At 43.2% G+C, this 21,537-nt stretch overlaps 1 protein-coding gene across 4 annotated transcripts in view; it reads right to left on the reverse strand.

Moving 5' to 3' along the window:
• Window positions 1–1,184: 1,184 nt before the first annotated feature.
• Window positions 1,185–21,537, reverse strand: part of SPECC1 (sperm antigen with calponin homology and coiled-coil domains 1) — a 358,846-nt gene continuing 338,493 nt past the window's right edge. For all 4 annotated transcript variants that reach the window (XM_053568570.1, XM_053568569.1, XM_053568568.1 and 1 more), the window contains 2 exons: window positions 17,110–17,169; window positions 1,185–1,910 (listed from right to left, as the gene is read on the reverse strand). In XM_053568570.1, the coding sequence (XP_053424545.1) occupies window positions 1,821–1,910; window positions 17,110–17,169 (150 nt within the window). In that variant the 3' untranslated portion in view covers window positions 1,185–1,820. The remainder of the gene's footprint in view (window positions 1,911–17,109; window positions 17,170–21,537) is intronic.

Raw genomic sequence — 21,537 nt, forward strand, 5'->3', positions numbered from 1 at the left:
CACAGTGGAAACACACCACCACACCAGTGCAGGGCAGCGCAGGCGTGAGCTCTCACTCGGGTGTGCTCGTCAGGAAGGAGCAGGTTAAATTGCTTTTGACTGTGCCTCAAACTTCCATTTAAAAGCAAAAAGAGCCCACGATGTCAAGGACCCTGGTGAGGAGCTCCAAGGGCTGCAGCCCGGCCACCCACAAAAGGTGGCCCTCCCCCTTTAGTGGTTCCCAACACAGCTGTGTGTCAGAGTCACTCACAGCACCTTGAAAATATATCAAATACTACGTCTCTGGTCCCCTCCCAGATGTTCTGAACCACTCACAGGGCAGGCCAGAGTGTTTCCAAAACATCCCTGGAGACTCTTGATATTGAGCCAAATGGGGCACCATTAACAGGGTCCTGAGGCAGAGTCTCTTGTCCCAGGGCAGTTGGGGCAGCTGGAGGAGCAGGGAGGGACCAGTGGAGCCCAGCTAACACCTCTGCACAGGTCTGGAATGGAGAGTGAGGACAGAGTGCATGCTTCTCCCCACATGGAGACCAGCTTCACGTCCATTAGGCCCTGGCTCTGAACAGGTGGGTCAGATCAGCAATCCGAGGTTTACTCTAAATAACAGCAGTAACTGTAATTAGTGACTTATTGCAAGGGCAGTCCTTTGTCAGAGGGCACTGCGCAGCTGTTTGGCACTGCAGACACACACTGATGGGCACCACACATTTACCTCCACCACCTGTGGGAACTGCACCCTCACCTGCCGTGGTAGGCACATTTATCTGCCCAGAAGGGTAAAGAAGGGCCACCAAGTGTTTACCTGGGCTGGATCAAGCACTTCTGAAGGGACTGGGGCACGTCTGGGGAGGGGTCTGCTGCCACTCAGGATAAGCAGCAGGATATTGGGGCCACTGCTAATACAAAAATGGGCCATCCCGGCTCAGGAAGGGCTCCTTTTTGTCATGCAAATAAAGGGGCCTACCGAAGCACCAAAGACCAGCCAGGCTAGACTGAGATGTTGTTTAGATCTGGTGTCTGCTCACTGTCCCAGTCACACTTCGCAGCCTAGCTGTGCAGAACCATTTCACACACACTTTCTGTCATGTTCTGTGTGCATGTGTAAGTGGGGGTGCTGACCGGGAGGACGAAGGGCAGGTGGAGAGGCTGCATGTGGCGGGTGCAGGACACCTGGCAGCCAGCACAGGGCCTGGTGGCTCCTCCACAACTGCATTTGCTTCACTTTTGATACAGGAATCAAACAAGGACTGTGAGCCCTCAAAGATGTCATCACGTGCTAAGTATGAGACCTGTTACCTAGAACCTGAACACAGTCTCCAAAAGGCAGGGCCAAGTGTTTCCAGGTGGCTCTGGAGCAAATGCTTTGTTTTGTTTTGCTTTGATTTTTTTTTGCCAGGGGTGGAAGGAGGGATTTGGCAAGGGCAAAATTTTCATAAAGGCAAAAGCCAGGATACGTTTAGCCAAAGAGATTGATCTGGAGGTGCTATTTGTCCTAAAGCTGTGTGCAGATGACGTGTTAAGTCACCCAATGTGACTGGCACATGAACCTGGCTGTGGGACCAAGGTCTGGAAGGAGAGAAGCCACCCTCTTTAGAAGCATCCACAGGAGGGCAAAGGGTCCCCAAGTCACACTCCAAAACACGTTTGCATCTGAGATCAGGACTTGGTGGGCCCAGCTCTGCTTTCTCCACTTGGGCCGAGCCTTCCTTTGGAGCTTGATGGTTGGGTGGTGGGCAGACCAGGGTTGGTGGACAGTGACCAGGCGCTTCCAGGATAAATTCCAGCAGGTGGTGGGGCAGCTGCGCGCAGGCCCTCCATGGTTACGTCTCAAAGTACTTGTAGATCTGGGCCACGTACTGCATCACGCTCTGCCAGTCGGGCCGGTCTGTGTATAGCATCTCGCTGAGCTCCTGCAGGACGAGCGGACAGTCACAAGTGGCACAGCACAGACCCACCCCCACCCCCACCAAGGGACGCAGGTCCAGGTCAGGCCATGTGCTGCCCACCTACACAGACGCAAGGTGATGGCAACACCACCAAACATGGAGAGGTAGAGGAGAAGCCCCGTCTTCCCTCTTACTTGGAGATACTGTCCTTTCCAAAAACACAAGACATGACTTCCTGTTGCTTTCATCTTTTCAAAAAAGTTTTAAAGGGGGGGCGGTACCTGTGGCTCAAGGAGTAGGGCGCTGGCCCCATATACTGGAGGTGGCGGGTTCAAACCTGGCCCCAACCCAAAACTGCAAAAAAAAAGAAAAAGTTTTAAAGGGCTTGGTGCCCGTAGCTGGGTGTTGTGGCAGGTGCCTGTGGTCCCAGCTACTTTGGGGGCTGAGGTAAAAGAATCATGTAAGCCCAAGAGTTTGAGGTTGCTGTGAGCTGTGATGCCACAGTACTCTACCAAAGTTGCCATAGTGAGACTCTGTCTCAAAAAAAAAAAGTTTTAAAAAGAAAAAATGACCAATAATTTCTGGCCAGACATGGTGGCTCACACCTGTAATCCTAACACTCTGGGAGGCTGAGGCAGGTGGTCTATCCTGAGCTCAGAGGTTTGAGACCACCCTGAGCCAGAGTGAGACCCCGTCTCTACAAAAAAATGCTGGGTGTTGTGGTGGGGACCTGTAGTCCCAGCTACTTGGGAGTCTGAGGCAAGAGAATCGTTTGAGCCCAAGAGTTGGAGGTTGCTGTGAGCTGTGATGCCACAGCACTCTACCAAGGGCCACATAGTGAAACTGTCTCAATTAAAAATAATAACAATAATAATAAATAAATAAATAAAAGAAAAAAGAGGCAGAGCCTGTGGCTCAGTGAGTAGGGCGCCAGCCCCATATACTGGAGGTGGCGGGTTCAAACCCAGCCCTGGCCAAAATCTCCAAAAAAAAAGAAAATTAAGAAAAAAACCCCAAAACTTCAAACTTAAGACAACTGAAAGCCAATTAAAAGCAAAATTAAAAAAAAAAAACAACACCAAATACAATTACCTGCTGGACACTGTGTCTCATGCCTGTAATCCTGGGAGCCAGAGGCTGGTGGATTGCTTGAGCTCACGCGTTCAAGACCAGCCTGAGCAAAAGCAAGATCCCATCTCTACTAAAAATACAAAAACTGAAGCAAAAGAATAGCTTGAACCTGAATTGGAGGTTGCTATGAGCTATGACGCCACAGCACTCTATCCAGGGTAACAGCTTGAGACTCTGTCTCAAAACAACAACAACAACAACAACAAAAACAAAACAAAACAAACAAAAAACCCCAAAACAACAAAAGTGTAAAAAAATTTAACAAAACAAAAAAAAACAAAACAACAAAAAAAAGTGTAAAAAAATTTACACTTTTCTAATTACATTTCCCAGGCTCCCACCGCAGTGGGTGAGGTAAGAAGCCACTGTGCCTCTTCCCTGTGCATTCACAAGCGCAGCTCCCCGCCCGTGTGTCTCTCGCTCAGTGGCCAGTACAGCAGGACGTGAAGTGACAGGCAGCTCACGTTCACCTCCTCACCATTAAGTACAGGCTTCACCCCAGCATCTCTGTGTAGGATTGCTCCTGTGTGCTGGATTGGTTCCTTAAGATAAATTCCTACTGGTGGGATTATCACAGAAGTCTTGAACCAATCTAAAATGTAACCATTTATTTTACCAGCATTAAGTGTTATCATTTAATTTTTTTGACCAGTTTAGTGATTTTTTTTCTTTTTCTTTTTTTTTTTTTTTTGAGAAGTTTTCTTTACTTTTGCTAATTTTGTGAGTAAACTTGTAATAAGCAAGCATAGAATGGAGGCCAGAGAGCTGGGTACCCACAGGGCGCTCCATCTGGCTTTTCTAAAACCTGTGCCACTGAACATGGTTAATAATTAACTCTGGGACTGCATTCAGATTATTTAGTGGTCACAAGAGAACAGAAGGAAAGGATCCTGAGGTAAAGCCAGAAGTGTGGATGCAATGGAAAAATAGTGCCAAACTTAGCACATCTGTTTCTGTTTCTGGGTGGGGACGGCGCTGGCTGTGGCTGTTAAGGAGCCATTTATTCTCTGACTTGACAACATCTAAATAGAGTTTACCCATTTCATTCCTTGGCTACACCAGAAAATTAACAGCCTATCAATAGTCAGGGGAAAGGGGGAGAAAGGGAGCAAGTGGAATGAATACACTACACACTAGGCAATTTTAAAGGAAAAACAAAACTTTCTCAGAACACAAGGATACGAGGTCTCCTTTGGCTCAGACTGCTGCCATCCTGGCTGTGCATGCAGACTGATCCCTGAAAAGTGGACAGCCTCACACCAGGGGGGCTGCACGCACGACAGCGTAGACAAGAAGTGATAAGAACTGAGTGCACCGTACTGGAGACAGATGAGCTCTGAGAAGGGAAAGAAGCCACAAACTCACAGGAGAAGGCACCTTCCACCTTCCTCTGGGTGGTGGGAAGGATGTGACTTCAATTTCAGAGAGGATTCAGAAGTCCAACTGACATTCACAGTTTTGCTCAGACTATCTTACATCCTCAACCTAACAATAATTGAATTAAAAATATTTGGTACACTGTTAATATCACATTTAAGATTAAATATTAAAGAAATATTTTGTACATTTCAGAAGAAAGAGTATGCTGCATTGGTTACAATCTTATAATGCATGATATCTGTTTGCAGTAGTAGTTAAAAACTACAATTCCGAAAAATTGCCATACCTATGTTTCATTGGTGGCTTCTATCAAATACTTAAAAAAGAAATAATACCAAACTCTACACAATTTATTTCAAAAAACAGAAGAAGAGGAACACTTTCCAGCTCATTCTATGACACCAGATCACCCTAACACCAAAACCAGAGACAGACATTACAGGGAAACTTCAGGCCAATTTCTCACGTGAACGTGGACACAAAAACCATTAACAAGTATTAGCAAACTGAATTCATTAATCTGTGAAAAGTGTAACACATCATGACTAAATGGGGCTCATCCCAGACACGCAAGCAGGGTTCATATTCATAAATCTATGTAATTCATCATATTAACAGACTGAATAAGAAAAATCACCTGATCGTATCAATGGATGAAGAAAAAGCATTACATGCAATTCAATAAGGACATTTTTTTTTTATTTTTAATAAAAATTCTCAAAAAACTAGGAATAGAAAGGAACTTGTTTCTTTGGTGATACATGGACCCGAACCAACAGCATCACATTTACTAGTGAAAGACTTGAACACTTCCCCCAGGAAATCAGGACGAAGATGAAGGCATCCTCTCCCACGTACACTTAACCCTGTCCTGGAAGCTCCAGCCAGGGCAGTAAAGCATGAAAAGAAAGAACGGCATGCAGAGTGGAAAGGAAGAAGTAAAACTGCTTTTATTTGCAGATGTCATGACTGCCTTTGTAGAAAGCCCCAAACAATCTACATGTAAATTTGGTAAAGTTTCAGGATACAAAGTCAATATACAAAAGTCAATTGCTTTCCTATATACCAGAAACCAACAGCTGGAATTTGTAATAAGAAAACACAAGCTGGGCTTGGTGGCTCATGCCTGTAATCCTAGCACTCTGGGAGGCCAGGGTGAGTGGACTGCTCGAGATCACAAGTTCGAGACCAGCCTGAGCTAAAGTGAGACCTGGTCTCCACTAAAAATAGAAAAACTTAGGCAAGAGGATCACTTGAGCCCAAGAGTTGGAGGTTGCTGTGAGTTATGATTTCACAGCACTCTACCCAGGGCAACAGCTTGAGGTGGTCTCAAAAAACAAACAAATAAAAAAAAAATACCATTTACAATAACAACAACAATAAAATTAGAGTACTAAATCTGACAATGTGTGTGCAGGATTTGATTCTCAGCTTGCCTGTTGTTGGGGTATAGGAATACTACTGATTTGTGTACATTGATTCTCTAGCCTGAGACTTTGCTGAACTAATTTATCTATTTTTAGTAGAGAGGGGTCTTGCTCTTGTTCAAGTTGGTCTCAAACTCTTGAGCTCAGGCAATCTACCTGCCTTGGACTCCCAGAATGCTAGGATTGTAAGTGTGAGCCACTGTGTCCCGCCTGCTGAAAGACTTTTTATTGATGTTTCAATTTTGTTACTTGATATTGGACCAGGAGTTCCATTTCTTCCTGATTAAGCCCAGAGAGGTTATGTGTTTCCACTAATTTGTCCATTTCCTTAATGTTTACAAGTTTATGTACATAGGATTTTTATAGTATTCAGAGATAATATTTTGTATTTCTGTGCTTTGGAAATATTTCAGTTGTAATACCTGCTTTTTTCATTTCTGATAGAGCTTATTGGAGTTCTTTTCATTTTATTTCTGTTTAATATAATGAAAGGCCTATTGATTTTGCTTATCTTTTCAAAGAACCAATTTTTTGAGACAGGATTCTACCCACTCTGTTGCCCTGGGTAGATTGTCATGGCATCGTCACAGCTCACAGTAACGTCAGTCTCTTGGGCTCAAGCAATCTTTTTGCCTCAGCCTTCCAAGTAGCTGGGACTACAGGCGCCTGCCACAATGCCCAGCTAGTTTTTCTATTTTCTGTATAGATGGGGTCTTGCTGTTGTTCAGGCTGGTCTCAAACTCATGATATCAAGCAATCCATCTGCCTCGGCCTCCCAGAGTGCTAGGATTACAGGTGTGAGCCACTGCACCCAACCTCAACTTTTTGTTTAATAAATCTTCTGAATAATTATTTTGTTATTAATTTCATTTAGTTCTGCTCTGACCTTTGTTATTTCTTTTCTTCTATTGGGTTGGGGATTGGTTTGCTTTTCCTTTTCTAGTCCCTTGAGACAATTCATTAGATTGTTGATTTATAATCTGTCTATCTTTTGGATACATGCTATGGATTTTCCTCTCAGAGGACTGCTTTAGCCATATACCACAGATTTATTTATTTATTTATTTTTGTAACTTGTATTCTCTTTATCATTTAGTTCAAAGAATCTTTTGATTTTCATCTTAATTTCCTCCATGGTCCAACTATCATTAAGTCGTAGGTTGTTTAGTCTCCATGACTTGGTGCAGAGGTAAGTGTTTCTGTTGCACTTGATTTCTTTTTTTTTTTTTTGTACAGACAGAGTTTTACTTTATTGCCCTCGGTAGAGTGCCGTGGCCTCACACAGCTCACAGCAACCTCCAACTCCTGGGCTTAGGCAATTCTCCTGTCTCAGCCTCCTGAGTAGCTGGGACTACAGGTGCCCGCCACAACGCCCGGCTATTTTTCTGTTGCAGTTTGGCCGGGGCTGGGTTTGAACCCGCCACCCTCGGCATATGGGGCCGGCGCCCTGCTCACTGAGCCACAGGCGCTGCCCTGCACTTGATTTCTAATTTTATTCCACTGTGGTCTAAAAAAGACACATGATCTATTTTTTAAAATTTGTTGAGACACGTTTTGTGGCCTAGCGTGTTGTCAATCTTAGAGAACGACCAATGAGCTGATGAGAAGAATACATATTCAGTAGTTTTGGGGTAGAGTGTTTTGTAAATGTCTTAAGCCAATTTGTTCTAGAGTCATGCTTAAGTCCATTATCTCTTTATTTTCTGCTTGAGGTTTGTTTGGTTTTTTTTTTGAGACGGAGCCTCAAGCTGTCACTCTGGGTAGAGTGCTGTCGTGTCACAGCTCACAGCAACCTCCAACTCCTGGGCTCAAACGAGTCTCCTGCCTCTGCCTCCCAAGTAGCTGGGACTACAGGCGCCCGCCACAATACCCGGCTATTTTTTTGGTTGTAGCCATCATTGTTTGGCGGGCCCAGGCTGGATTCAAACCCGCCAGCTCAGGTGTATGTGGCTGGCACCTTAGCTGCTTGAGCCACAGATGCTGAGCCAAGGTTTTTTTATTTTTGAGACAGTCTCACTCTGTTGCCCTAGGTAGAGTGCTGTGGCATCATCATAGCTTACAGCAACCGCAAGCTCCTGGGCTCAAGCTATCTTCCTGCCTCAGCCTCCAAGTAGCTGGGTATACAGGTGCCTGCCATAATGCTCAGCTAGTTTTTCTATTTTTAGTAGGGATGGTGTTTCTCTCTTGATCTTGGACTCCTGAGCTCAAGCAATCTACCCCCTTAGGCTCCCGGAGTTCTGGGATTACAGGTGTGAGCCGCCACGCCCAGCCGGTGTGGAGGCTCTGTCCAGTTTTGTTAGTGGGGTGAAGTCCCTGGCTTTTATGATGCTGCTGTTTGTTATTTTGCTTAGATGAAGTAAGGTTTGCTTTATAAATCTGGGTGTACCTGTGTTGGGTATGTAAATATTTAGGATTGTTGTTTCTTTTTCTTTCTTTCTTTCTTTTTCTTGAGACAGAGTCTCACTCTATCACTCTGGGTAGAGTGTCATGGCATCATCAGAGCTCACAGCAACCTCAATCTCTTGGGTTAATGTGATCCTCTTGCCTCAGCATTCCATATAGCTGGGACTAGAGGTGCCCACCACTACACCCAATGGCTATTTTTTTCATTCATTTATTTATTTTTAGTGGCGATGGGGTCTCGCTCTTGCTCAGGCTGGTCTCAAACTCCTGAGCTCAAGCAATCATCCCCCTCAGCCTCCCAGAGTGTTAGGATTCTAGGCGTGAGCCACCACGCCTGCTCTTGGCTTGCATTTTTCTTTCTTTCGAGACAGAGTCTCATTTGTCACCCTCAGTAGAGTGCCATGGTATCATAGTTCACAGCAACCTCAAACTCTTTGGCTCAAGTGATTCTCTTCCCTCAGCCTTCCAAATAGCCGGGATTACAGGCGCCCTCCATAACACCCGGCTAGGCTTATATTTATCTATCCATTGAACTAGCCTATGTTTCTTCAGTGGGGAGTTCAAGCTGTTCACGTTTATTAAATATTTGGTAAGGGGGTAGATTTCTGTTCACCTTGTTGTATAGAAGTTTATTGCTTTGTTTCTACCTCTAAGACCACTGTAGAATCTAGGCTCTGATCTTTAATTTTTGGGTAATTTTACGCTGGTGGGTGTCTACTGTGCTTATCTATGTATAATGCAGATTTGATAGATTTCAAGGTTTCTAATAAAGCCATTAGAGTCTAGAAATAGAACCACATAAATATAGTCAACTGACTTTTGACAAAGATAAAAAGGCAATTCAACAGAAAAAGGATGATCTTTTAAACAAATGGTGCTGAAACAAATGGATGCCCATAAGCAAGAAGAAAAAAAGCTAAACTCATATTTATAGTTTACACAAAAGGTAATTTGAAATGGATCATAGATCTAAATGTAAAAGTCAAAATTATAAAAGTTCTCGAGAAAAATATAGGAGAAAATCTGTGTGGCCCTGGGTTTGGCACTGAGTTTTATTTATTTATTTATTTATTTATTTTTGAGACAGAGCCTCAAGCTGTCGCCTGGGTAGAGTGCCGTGGCATCACAGCTCACAGGAACCTCCAACTCCTGGCTCAAGCGATTCTCTTGCCTCCGCCTCCCAAGTAGCTGGGACTACAGGCGCCTGCCACAATGCTCGGCTAGGCACTGAGTTTTTACACGCAACACTAAAAGCATGATCAAGAAAGAAAAGCACTGACCGACTAGATTTCATCAAAATTTAAAACTTTGCTCTGAGAAAGTTACTGTTATGAGAATGAAAAGAAAAAGCCACAGACTGAAAGAAAGTATCTGAAAATCACATATATGATAAAGGACTTATATCCAGAATACACAATAAAATTCTTAAGATTCAACACTAAGAAAACAATCAAACTAAAAAGTAAGCAAAGGCTCTGAGCAGACACTTGACCACAGATGAGCTTGCAAATAAGCAAGTGAAGAGAGGCATGGCGTAGTTTCCAGGAAGGAAATGCCAACTTAAAAGAGACACTATCAGGCTTGCATTAGAATGGTTAAAAATCTAAAAAAAAACAATGCCAAATATTGGCAAGGACATGGAGGCACTAAAACCACAACTACCACAACAAATCATTTATGAGATCATTTTTGTTTTTCTTTTTTTTCAAGAGACAGGGGCTTGGCTCGGTGCCTGTGGCTCAAGCGGCTAAGGCACCAGCCACATACACATGAGCTGGTGGGTTGGAATCCAGCCCGGGCCCGCCAAACAACAATGACGGCTGCAACCAAAAAATAGCCGGGCGTTGTGGCCGGCGCCTGTAGTCCCAGCTACTTGGGAGGCGGAGGCAGGAGAATTGCTTGAGCCCAGGAGCTGGAGGTTGCTGTGAACTGTGATGCCACGGCACTCTACCCAGGGTGACAGCTTGAGGCTGTCTCAAAAAAAAAAAAAAAAAAAAGAGACAGGGGCTTGCTATGTTGCCCAGGCTGGAGTGCAGTGGCTATGTGGCAAATCCACACAGACAGAAAGAGGTCTGGTGGCTGCCAGAGGCTGGAGGAGGACACAATAGCATTAGTGTTTAATGGGTGCAGAGAATGAGTGTGAGGAGATGAAGAGAGCTCTGGAGATGGAAAGCAGAGACAGCTGCACCAACAGTATGATTGTATTTAATGGCACTGAAATATAAACTAAAAGTTGCTAAGATGACAAAAATCTTACGTTACATGTGTTTTACCATAATAAAAAACAATTAAAAAAAGATACAGCTTCTTGCTCTTGGGAGCTCATGGTCTTGTGGAGGTGGGGGAGGGGATATGCCATATAATCAGATAAAGAGTAATATAACAGGACACAAGCTATATTGTACTGTGGACAGATTGTGCTCTATGAGACCGAAGGTGGACACAGCTGTCTGTGAGGGGAGGGCGTAGGGTTGGCAGGCTTGAGAGCGGCCCTGCTGGGCTCTGCTCTGCCTTTGCAGCCCACCTGGGAGCGTATCTACCTCACAGCACTCTGTGAGGGTCCAAGACGTCTGGACGTGGAAAATGCCCAGAATGGTGCCTGGCACATGTATGCAAAAAATGTTCATCATGTAATTAAGCTTAAATTAACTTTTTCCCCCTCTTTACAGCATGTTTTATTGAATAATTTAAACCCCCTATTGAGAGTTACTACTCAGAAAAAAAAGATTCCTTTCAAAATATTACTGCTCCTTGAAAATGCAGCTGGTGGCCCTCGGCTTTAATGGGGAGGTACAGGACAGTGGCCCTGCCTGCTGACTGACACAACACTCAATCTTCAGGGCAGTTTTCACTTTCAAATCTTTTCTTTTTAAAATTTTCAGAACATTAGGGCGGCGCCTGTGGCTCAGTGAGTAGGGTGCCGGTCCCATATGCCGAGGGTGGCAGGTTCAAGCCCAGCCCTGGCCAAACTGCAACAACAACAAAAATAAATAAATAAATAAATAAAAAATAAAAAATCAAGTCGTATAAAAAAAAAATTTCAGAACATTAGTGGGCATACACGTTCTGTTTACATACTTTTGTTTATTTTTGTACAGATTGAGTCAAACTGATTAAGTCCACCCTTCACTGCAGGGAGTGACGCTCCGCCCCCTGCCCGCCCACTCTTCACGAGATTTACCTCCGTATGTGCACTTGGGTGTTGATGCCTTATCTAATTTGGTATTGGGTGTGTGTGTGTTTCTCCACTCTTGCCATGTTTCAACTTAGAAGAACGGTTTCCAGTTCCACTCAGGTTGTCGCAAGCTTAAATTAACCATTTAAGTACAGACCTTCTCAAGTTTATCCTGTAGGTACACCCAGGAATCACTCTGATAACCTCATAAAATCCTGTGTTTTGATGAGGCAGTCGGCCTGCATGTGCACGGCTATCTAGGTGAGCGACGGTCCGCACAGACTAAATGGCCAGGTGTGGCAGTGTCCCCACACTAAGACACACACAGCGCCCGGAGGACAAACATTCTCACTGCTATTTTTTGTTTGTGTTTTGACTCATTATGCTGCTCAGGCTAGAGTGCCCTGGCATCATAGCTCACTTAAACCCTTGCGCTCAAATGATTCTCCTGCCTCATCCTCCCAAGTAGCTGGGGCCACAGGCGCCCACCACCATGCCAGGCTAGTTTTTCTGTTTTTTTTTTTTTTTTTTGGTGTGTGTGTGCAGATGAGGTCTTTCAGTGTTGCCCAGCTGGGCTCAACTCCTGGCCTCAAGTGATCCTTCTGCCTTGGCCTTCCAAAGTGTTGGGATTACAGGTGTGAGCCACTGTCCCAGTCTCCAGCTGTGTTTTTATAGTAATGACATGGTACCACATACCCTCTCTCACCTAACCCTTTGGTAGGAAGTTGCTCATACTCAGCATATGGCAGGCTAGGCCCCTCTCATTCCATATAGTTGAGGAGGAATCCTTTCTAAAATTTGGGGAACATTGCAGAACTGCACTTTTAAAAGATCTCATCCTTGCTAATATGCTATGGCCAGAAACTTATATTTACTTGAATATTTGGAAAATTTCCCTGCAGAATCTAACAATAGAACTTGATCAAAAACTTGGAATTATTACTGCTGGTGCTTCTGATTGAGTGTAGTTTAAAAGTGTCTTGTGTAATTCAATATATTATTCTTCAATCTACATCAAGATATTGAAAAGCAAATTTAAGAATGTAGGAAATTTCTATCTTGTCGATGGTCTAAACTGGTTAGACTGCTTACAAACATTCCTAAAATGCTTTAGAGTTAATTATCACGTGTATTGGCGGGTCCAGACTATGTGTATAAGTGAAATTGCTGGCTCTGACAATTGAGACAAGGTGATCCTATCCACTTTCCAACTAATAACTTCCATAGAACATTAGGTGAAATTTAAGAAAAATTACTAAATTAAAAAATAAGCAGATGTTAACTATAACACTACAAAGAAAAATGTACAAGGGAGAGCTGGAAAGTACCCAGCCATGTATGACTCTATTTTTCATATTATTAGTATATGGCTGGATATTTTCTGAACAGCCCTCATGTTCTGTGTATAATATAATCTTTAAATTCTCATCAGATCGTTGATCCTTATATAAACTCTGTATATACTGTGTTAGTTGTTTCGTTTTTTCTGAAGGGAGATCCCTGTTACTCCATCTTGATCAGCTGTGTAAGCTCCCTCTCTCTTCTTAATAATTCCCTGGACTTGTGAATACATATAGGGATATCAATTTTTTAAAAATTTAAAAGAATTTGGGCTTATTAGGACATTTTTTGTTTGCAAGACTACATTAAAAAGTTTTTATATACTTTTTTTTTTTTTTTAAGAAATGGGGAGGTCTTACTCTGTTGCCCAGTCTGATCTTGAACCTTTGGCCTCAAGTGATCTTCCCACTTCACCCTCCTGAGTAGGTAGGATTATAGCTGTGTGCTACCATGCCCACCTAGTTAAAAAAACTTTTCTTTATAGATTCAGGGTCTCCCTATGTTGCCCAGACTGGTCTCAAACTCCTGGATTACAGAGATGAGCCACTATGCCTGGCTGAATTCATCCTTTTTGATGGTTAAAGTTCTATTTTTCTATTTCTTTTTGAGTAAGTTATAGAGAAATATTTACATTTGATATTTGAAGAGATATGTTGATGTTTTTATAGAAAACTGTTCTGTTTCAAGATTATATTTGCACAACATTGTCCACAGTACTAAGATTCATGTGACAGCTGGACCTTTACCTTTCCTTTCTTAGATTCCCCACATCCTCTCAGGGTTATAAAATTGTACCTCACTGTTATTTCAACTTAGATTTTTCTGATCAGTAATGAGACTGAACACCTTTTATAATGTCTACTGGCCATCTGTCCACCCTCTTCTGTGACTTGCCTATTCGAGCCTTTCATCAAAGGTTGTCTTTTCTCACTATGTCACCTGGGGTAGAGTGCCGTGGTGTCACAGCTCACAGCAACCTCAAGTCTTGGGCTTAAGCGATTTTCTTGCCTCAGCCTCCCAAGTAGCTGGGACTACAGGCGCCCACTACAACACCCGGCTATTTTTTGTTGTTGCTGTAGTTGTAGTTGTCATTGTTGTTTGGCAGGCCCGGGCTGGGTTCAAACCCACCAACCCTGGTGTACGTGGTTGGCACCCTAGCCACTGAGCTACAGGCACTGAGCCATGTTAGTAGAAAATTTTATTTATTTATTTTTTTTGAGACAGAGCCTCAAGCTGTTGTCCTGGGTAGAGTGCTGTGACATCACAGCTCACAGCAACCTCCAACTCCTAGGCTCAAGCGAGTCTCCTGTCTCCATAACCCAAGTAGCTGGGACTACAGGCACCCACCACAACGCCCGGCTGTTTTTTGGTTGCAGCTGTCATTGTTGTTTGGAGGGCCCGGGCTGGATTTGAACCTGCCAGCTCAGGTGTATGTGGTTAGTGCCTTAGCCACAGGTGCCGAACCATTAGTAGAAATTTTTGATAGGTTATTTGTCTTGTTTTTTTTTTTTTTTTTGGTTTTTGGCCGGGGCTAGGTTTGAACCCACCACCTCCGGCATATGGGACCAGCGCCCTACTCCTTGAGCCACAGGTGCCGCCCATTTGTCTTGTTTTTGCTTTTTCGCAGTTTCTTTATGTTGTGTCTAGATGGATATTCTGTATTATTCATCCTCCTTGAGATTCATTAAGAACGTATGGACTCTTTCATCATTCAGGAAAATTTCAGGTACCACATCTTCCAAGACTATCTCTGTTTCATTCTCTCTATCCTCTAACTTCTGGCATTCCCACTGGATACTGGGCATGTCCAGTGTCTGTTTTATCTTCCATGCTTCTTAAGCTCTGTAGTAGAAACTGCTACTTGCTTGAACCAACGGTCATCTCCAACCTCTCTCTCCTTCACAGCTTCCCACTAAAGAAACTGGAAATGTTATACACTCACTTCCTCAAATGCCCTTGCAGCTGAGGTAGCCATGTAAACAAAGTACTGCCAATGAGCTGTGGGAACCCCAGGGAGCCTTTTACTTTCCTCTCCAAAGGTGAACACTTGCTCTGTTTCTTCCCCTTTCTTCCTGCCCTGCATGTGGAACTGGTGTCTGGAGCTTGGGAGCCACCTTCAACCACAAAAGCACAAGTACGAGGACAAAAGCCTCATTAAAGGTGGAGTTGCAGAGAAAAGACACTCTAGAGTTCTTGATTATAGCATTAAGCAGTGACTCACTCTGGAAACTGCTTTTGGACTTCTGTTTACATCTTTATGGTTTGAGCCATTGTTAGCTGGGTTTTCCATTTCTTGAAGATGAACTATATTAACTAAATAGAACTTGCCTGGTGTATTTTCTGCTTTTTAATGTCTTTTTTATATTCTGGGTAATTTCCTTATATTTATTTTCCAGTTCATCGTCTTCTGCTGTATCTAATCTGTTTGGCAACCCATTTCATTGTGTTTTTAACCCCAAATTTTCATTTCTAGGAGTTTTGTTTTATTCATCCTTTTATTTCTTTAGTTTGTTTTATCTGCTGATTACATTAAGTTGAATATATTCCGGAGTTTTTTTTTATTTTTTATTCCGGAGTTTTTTTTTTCTTTTTGTAGAGTCAGAGTCTTACTGTACAGCCCTTGGGTAGAGTGCCGTGGCATCACACGGCTCACAGCAACCTCTAACTCTTGGGCTTACGCGATTCTCCTGCCTCAGCCTCCCGAGCAGCTGGGACTACAGGCGTCTGCCACAACGCCTGGCTATTTTTTTGTCGCAGTTTGGCCGGGGCTGGGTTTGAACCCGCCACCCTCGGTGTATGGGGCCGGCGCCCTACTCACTGAGCCACAGGCGCCGCCCCTATTCCGGAGTTTTTTATAACTTTGGCTTGTGAACATATTTTCAGCAGCCCTTGCACTACCAGCCCAGTAGCTTTCTGTACCAGAGTATAAGCTAAGGGCTACATGTAGCATGGATATGATGAATTTGGACTCCCAACCTCATTTGGCCCTGTTTTCTTTTCTTATAAGAAATTTTCTTTCTTTCTTTTTCTCTCTTTCTTTCCTTTCTTTTTCTTTCTCTCTCTCTCTTTCTCTTCCCTTCCTTTTTTACCTTTCTTTTGCCTATAAAAAAAAATCTAAGATGGAAATACGCTTCCATGCCATCTCCCTGGTCTGGCAGGTGGAGTTTTTTTTTTTGTAGAGACAGAGTCTCACTCTATGGCCCTCGGTAGAGTGCCCTGGCCTCACACAGCTCACAGCAACCTCCAACTCCTGGGCTTAAGCGATTCTCTTGCCTCAGCCTCCCGAGTAGCTGGGACTACAGGCGCCCGCCACAACGCCGGGCTATTTTTTGGTTGCAGTTTGGCCGGGGCTGGGTTTGAACCCACCACCCTCGGTATATGGGGCCGGCGCCCTACAGACTGAGCCACAGGCGCCACCCTAGGTGGAGTTTTTAAATCTTCACCTTTCACTGAGAACAGCATGTTGTGAGCCTTGGCTTTATGGGGGAACCTCAGTACTAACTCTCTGCTCATTACTTCCCATTCCTGTGCAGACATTAAATAAAGCCCATAGCCATCGCGGCCTAGATGCATTAGGTATCCATTTATTATGAGCTCTACACCACCATCCCCACACTACCCCTGGAGTTACCACAATCTTTATTAGCTCATGCTTATGGCTCTGGTTTTACTTCTTTTAAAATTTCTGGCAGCTGGTTATTTTCCATTGTTTCTTGGGAGCTTGGTTATGTATTGATATTTTTTTAGTGTCTTTTTTTTTTCTTTTTGTAGAGACAGAGTCTCACTTTATGGCCCTCGGTAGAGTGCCATGGCCTCACACAGCTCACAGCAACCTCCAACTCCTGGGCTTAAGTGATTCTCTTGCCTCAGCCTCCCGAGTAGCTGGGACTACAGGCGCCCGCCACAACGCCCAGCTATTTTTTGGTTGCAGTTCAGCCGAGGCCGGGTTTGAACCCGCCACCCTGGGTATATGGGGCCGGCACCTTACTGACTGAGCCACAGGCGCCGCCCTATGTATTGATATTTTTTAAAAATTACATTTGGGTGGGGCTTGGTGGCTCACACCTGTAATCCTAGCACTCTGGGAGGCCGAGGCAGGTGGATTGCTTGAGCTTACGAGTTTGAGACCAACCTGAGCAAGAGTGAGACCCCATCTCTACTAAAAATAGAAAAACTGAGGCAAGAGGATCGCTTGAGCCTGAGTTGGAGATTGCTGTGAGCTATGATGCTATAGCACTCTACCCAAAGCAACAGCTTAAGACTTTGTCTCAAAACAAACAAAGAAATTGTTTAGTAGATAACATAAAGTTTTTTTTTCATCCACTTAGAATAAAGTATCACACAGGATACAAAACAGAATACTTACCAGGCTGGGCTTGATGCCTACACTTTCAGCAGCTTCAAATGCCAACAAGAGATTCCTCTTCTAGGTTAAAAACACAGAGAGATTGGAATCATCAATTAAAAATATATACTTTTTTCTAGGAAAGAACATCAACTGACATTCCCATATAGATTATCTACTATCATTATACACTAGCATTAAGTTAAATATACCAACAGTGGTCTCAGTTTAAGGAAAAATATTATTTACAATTGCCACTAAAAATTACATTACTGATTGATACCTATCAAAGATAAATATTTGTTAGGTTATTTTTTACTTTTTTTTTGTTAGGTTATTTTTTATTCTGTCAAGATTTATAACATACACATTCTGTTGTGTAACAAAGTTGTTTAATACTGGTACTATGAAGAGAATTATCAAAGTAATATATACATATAGTCAAACATAATCAAATGAAAAACTGTTCCTTCTTCCAATCTTGGTCCTTAGGAAACTATCTTTTACTTTCTCTCTTTAGTTGTGGTGATTACCTCCATATCACTCTGTAATATGTTTATGCAACTCTTTCTTCTTTTTTTTTAATTGAGATAGAATCTCTCTATGTCACCCTCGGTAGAGTGCTGTCGCATCACAGCTCACAGCAACCTCCAACTCTTAGGCTTAAGCTATTCTTTTTGCCTCAGCCTCCCAAGTAGCTGGGACTACAGGCACCTACCACAACGTCCAGCTATTTTTTTTGTTGTTGTTGCAGTTGTTTAGCGGGCCTGGACCGGGTTAGAACCGGCCGCCCTCAGTGTATGTGGCTGGCGCCATAACCACTGTACTATGGGCCCCGAGCCTGTACAAGGCATTATTTACCAATTTCCTCCAAGACAAATGAGGACTTAGCTACTACCATGTATCTCTCTCCTCCTTTCTCTATAGTCATACAGCTAATTTTAGTTCCCTTATTATTATTGGTTAAGTCTGTGACCTTAAATATCCTTAAACTGCTATTTCTTATCCTATTAGTTATGGACAACACTTCCCAACTCCACTTTGAATAAGGAGAAAGTTCCTCCCATCTTTCCTCCCCTTTGTCAAGTTTTACTTTTAAGCTGATAAAACTAAGAACATTTGCATCCTTTTCTAGAACCACATTTAAGTCTTCTGCGCTCTCCTACCAGAGTGATTCTGGAAGCTGAAAATAACAAATGGCATTCAAGCAGAGGTAAGCTGTGACTCTGTTTCCTCCTGTTCCACGCTGTGACCCTCTGCTACTTGGAGCTTTACTTCAGAAGGACTGTCCTCTTTGTCACTCTACCAACTGCTCAGAATCATACCACATTTTAGTCTACTCCAGATCTGGACCTTACCTTTCTTGAAAAGTTTGTTTTTTTCTTAGAATTTCTGCTTGTTTCAGATTTTTCTTATGGGGAAAAGAACTTTATGCCTCCTTCCCATTGGGCTCTCACCCATTCTGACTATTGCTTACGATTGGTAACATGCTCCTCACAGCCACCCACTTGCTGTTCTGACAGAGGGCCTGCCACATGTTTGGACCATAACCTCTCTGCACAGATCCCCATTTTCTCCTGTGATAATTCACAACCTCTGACATGGGTGCCAGCAGCCTCATCACCCCCATCACCAACGTGCACCAGGGGGCTGTGTAGGATAAAAGGTGAAAAGACAAAAAGCTGAGATAACTCTGAAATGATGACAGGCACCATCACTCTTAGATGGGTCCGGATCCGGCCGGAACAGGACAAGGTAAGAAGGAATGGGCCAAGTACTGTCATAATAATAGTTAACGAGCTGGGGCGGTGCCTGTGGCTCAAGGAGTAGGGTGCCGGTCCCATATGCTGGAGGTGGAGGGTTCAAACCTAGCCCCAGCTAAAAGCCACAAAAAAAAAAAAAAAAAAAAAAGTTAACGAGCTAAGTGCTGTGACAAATTGTTTTACTTACTTAGCTGCTAGATCTGCATTATGTTACCTTATTGTTATCTAACTGCCTTTTATGTTACCTATAGGCTAATTTGCAAAGTTCACTTCTATAAAAGGGGTGCTTGCTTTTTGCTTCTTTTGCCAACTTTCTTTTTGCTTCTAATTGCTAACTTTCAGCCCACCTGTTTGGCCCTTTGCCAACTTTCAGACTAGAAAAACCCCAACTTCAGACCCCTCAATGCTCTCTCACTTACTCTGCTTTAGACTTTGCTGAGAAAGACTCCTTTTGAAATTCTAATTTGAGTGGTGGTCCTTACTCGCCCCATAACACCTCAAGCTTTTAATCGTCTTGTCGTTTTATGAAACCCTTCAGCCCAGAGCCATCCAGAACCTCCAGCGGATAACTACATTTTACTTCTTTTGCTAAAGTGTATCCCTAGCTTTCCTTTGGAAAGGAAAATGAAAATTTCAGGAACACCCCCCAACTCTTTATGCAAAAGGCAAAGTTAAGGCTGGAGGCTGAGTCACACAGGATACTCTTCTGAATGAATGATGGGTACTAACTTTGTGCATTAGCCAGGTTCCTCAGCAAAAGGTAAAAGGCCTCAGCCCTATATAAGAAATGCCCTCAAAGCTCATTCATAAGGAAATTCCTTGTTGGCCTCCTTTTTATGAGAAGACATGCAAATTTAACTCTGGGTCTGCAGGCTACATCTAGTTCCTAAAACTAAAGTCTGTTCAATTCCACTCTAATAATGTTGATTACAGGTTTATCTTCCCAGAACAGAGCCAAGATCAATCATTCTTCCACCTACCCAGAGACATCTCTCTTCACGCCTTTTTCTCTTCTAACATACCATATGTAAAATATAGATTTCCTTGGCCTCATAAGAATGGAACCATTCGCCTCACTGCCCACGAAGTCCTCTTTTTTCTCTGTGTTCCCTCCCCTTAAACACTGAAGTTCTCAAATCCCACTGGGGGGTGGGGGAATGGGAAAAGTCATAGACGTGTCTGTGGCTTTTGTTTTTCCCAGAAGGTTTAATAAACCTCCATTGATTGAGATCTTTGCCTTAGTCACTTATTTTGGGTTATCATCTCCTTAGGAAAGGATGTGGGGAGACATAGTTTCCGGATGAATTCATATATGAAAAGTTCCCTTTTCTATCATCACACTTAGTCAATAGTCCAGCTGGAGAGAGAATTCTAGGTTGAAAATAATTTTCCCTTACAATGCTACTGCCATTCCTCCACAAAAGTTTGGCTAGGGAGTAGCTTCTTTTTGAGATTCCTCCTGGCTGTTTTTTGATGTTTGTTCATCTAGATGAACTTCAGAATCATTTAGCCATGCCTCTCCCCTCCTTAATTCATATCAAACCCATTAGGAGTAAATTAAAATTTAACTAAATTGGTATATTAAGTATATAATTGAGAAACAGATGTTTCTGTTTCTCTACATATTCCTCAATAGAATTTCTTAATTTTAAACATACTCCTTTTAAAGGTTTTATACGTCACTTACTAACCCTTTGCATTTTCCTCATGGCCTTTGCTCTCTGTCCTTGCCCAGACATCTGGAGCCTGAAGACCAAGGGGTTTGCCCTGACACCAAAGCAAGAACCAGGTCAGAGTAAAACAGAAAGATGTGCTGTTAGGTTTTCTTGTTATCTGTGGTCGAGGCCTCAGGAAGCTGTTATCTGTGGTGATTTTGCCCAAGCCACCTCTTCCTTGAAATCAAAGGCAATTAATGCAGAGGGACTGGAAAGCTCATACTTGTGTTTCCATCACATGACTCTGTTCTGTGGAGCAGGTGCTGTGAACTGGCACCCACCTTCCTTCCATTCAGCCCAAACCAGCAACAGTCATTTCCTATTACAGCAGTAATGAGGGCTTTGACTTTATTCCAAAGTCCTTTTGGTTAGTTTTGGGGGAGGAAGGAGGTTTGTAAGCCAGCTTTCAGGCTGTCAAAAGTTAAGACACAAACATTTCCATGTTATTATTATTATTATTTTTTAAATAGTCTCCCTCTGTTGCCCTGGGTAGACAATAGTGGCATCATAGCTCACAGCAACCTCAAACTCCTGGGCTCAAGCGATTCTCTTCCTTGAGCCTCTCAAGTAGCTGGGACTACAGGCTCTCACCACAATGCCAGGCTCATTTTTCTACTTTTAGTAGAGATTGAGGTCTCTCACTTGCTCAGGCTGGTCTTGAACTCCTAAGCTCAAGCTATCTACCTGCCCTGGCCTCCCAGAGCTCTAGGATGAAAGGCTGAGCCATTGCACCGGCCACTGTCATGGCTCTTGATATGTCATGCCAAGTTGCTCTCTAAAACATCACACCAATTTCCACTTCCAGCAATAGAACGTAAGCACCTATTTTCTCATACTCTTCACTGCACAGAAAATTATGGCTTCTAAAAGTCTTTGCCAAATTTGTCAGGCTAAAAGTAATATTTTATTGTTTTAATGTGTATTCTTTGATTACTACAGAGATCTAAGAAGAAGACATTTCTTTTTTTTTG

This window comes from Nycticebus coucang, chromosome 18 (genome assembly GCF_027406575.1).
Source record: "Nycticebus coucang isolate mNycCou1 chromosome 18, mNycCou1.pri, whole genome shotgun sequence".
NCBI classification, from domain to species: Eukaryota; Metazoa; Chordata; class Mammalia; order Primates; family Lorisidae; genus Nycticebus; species Nycticebus coucang.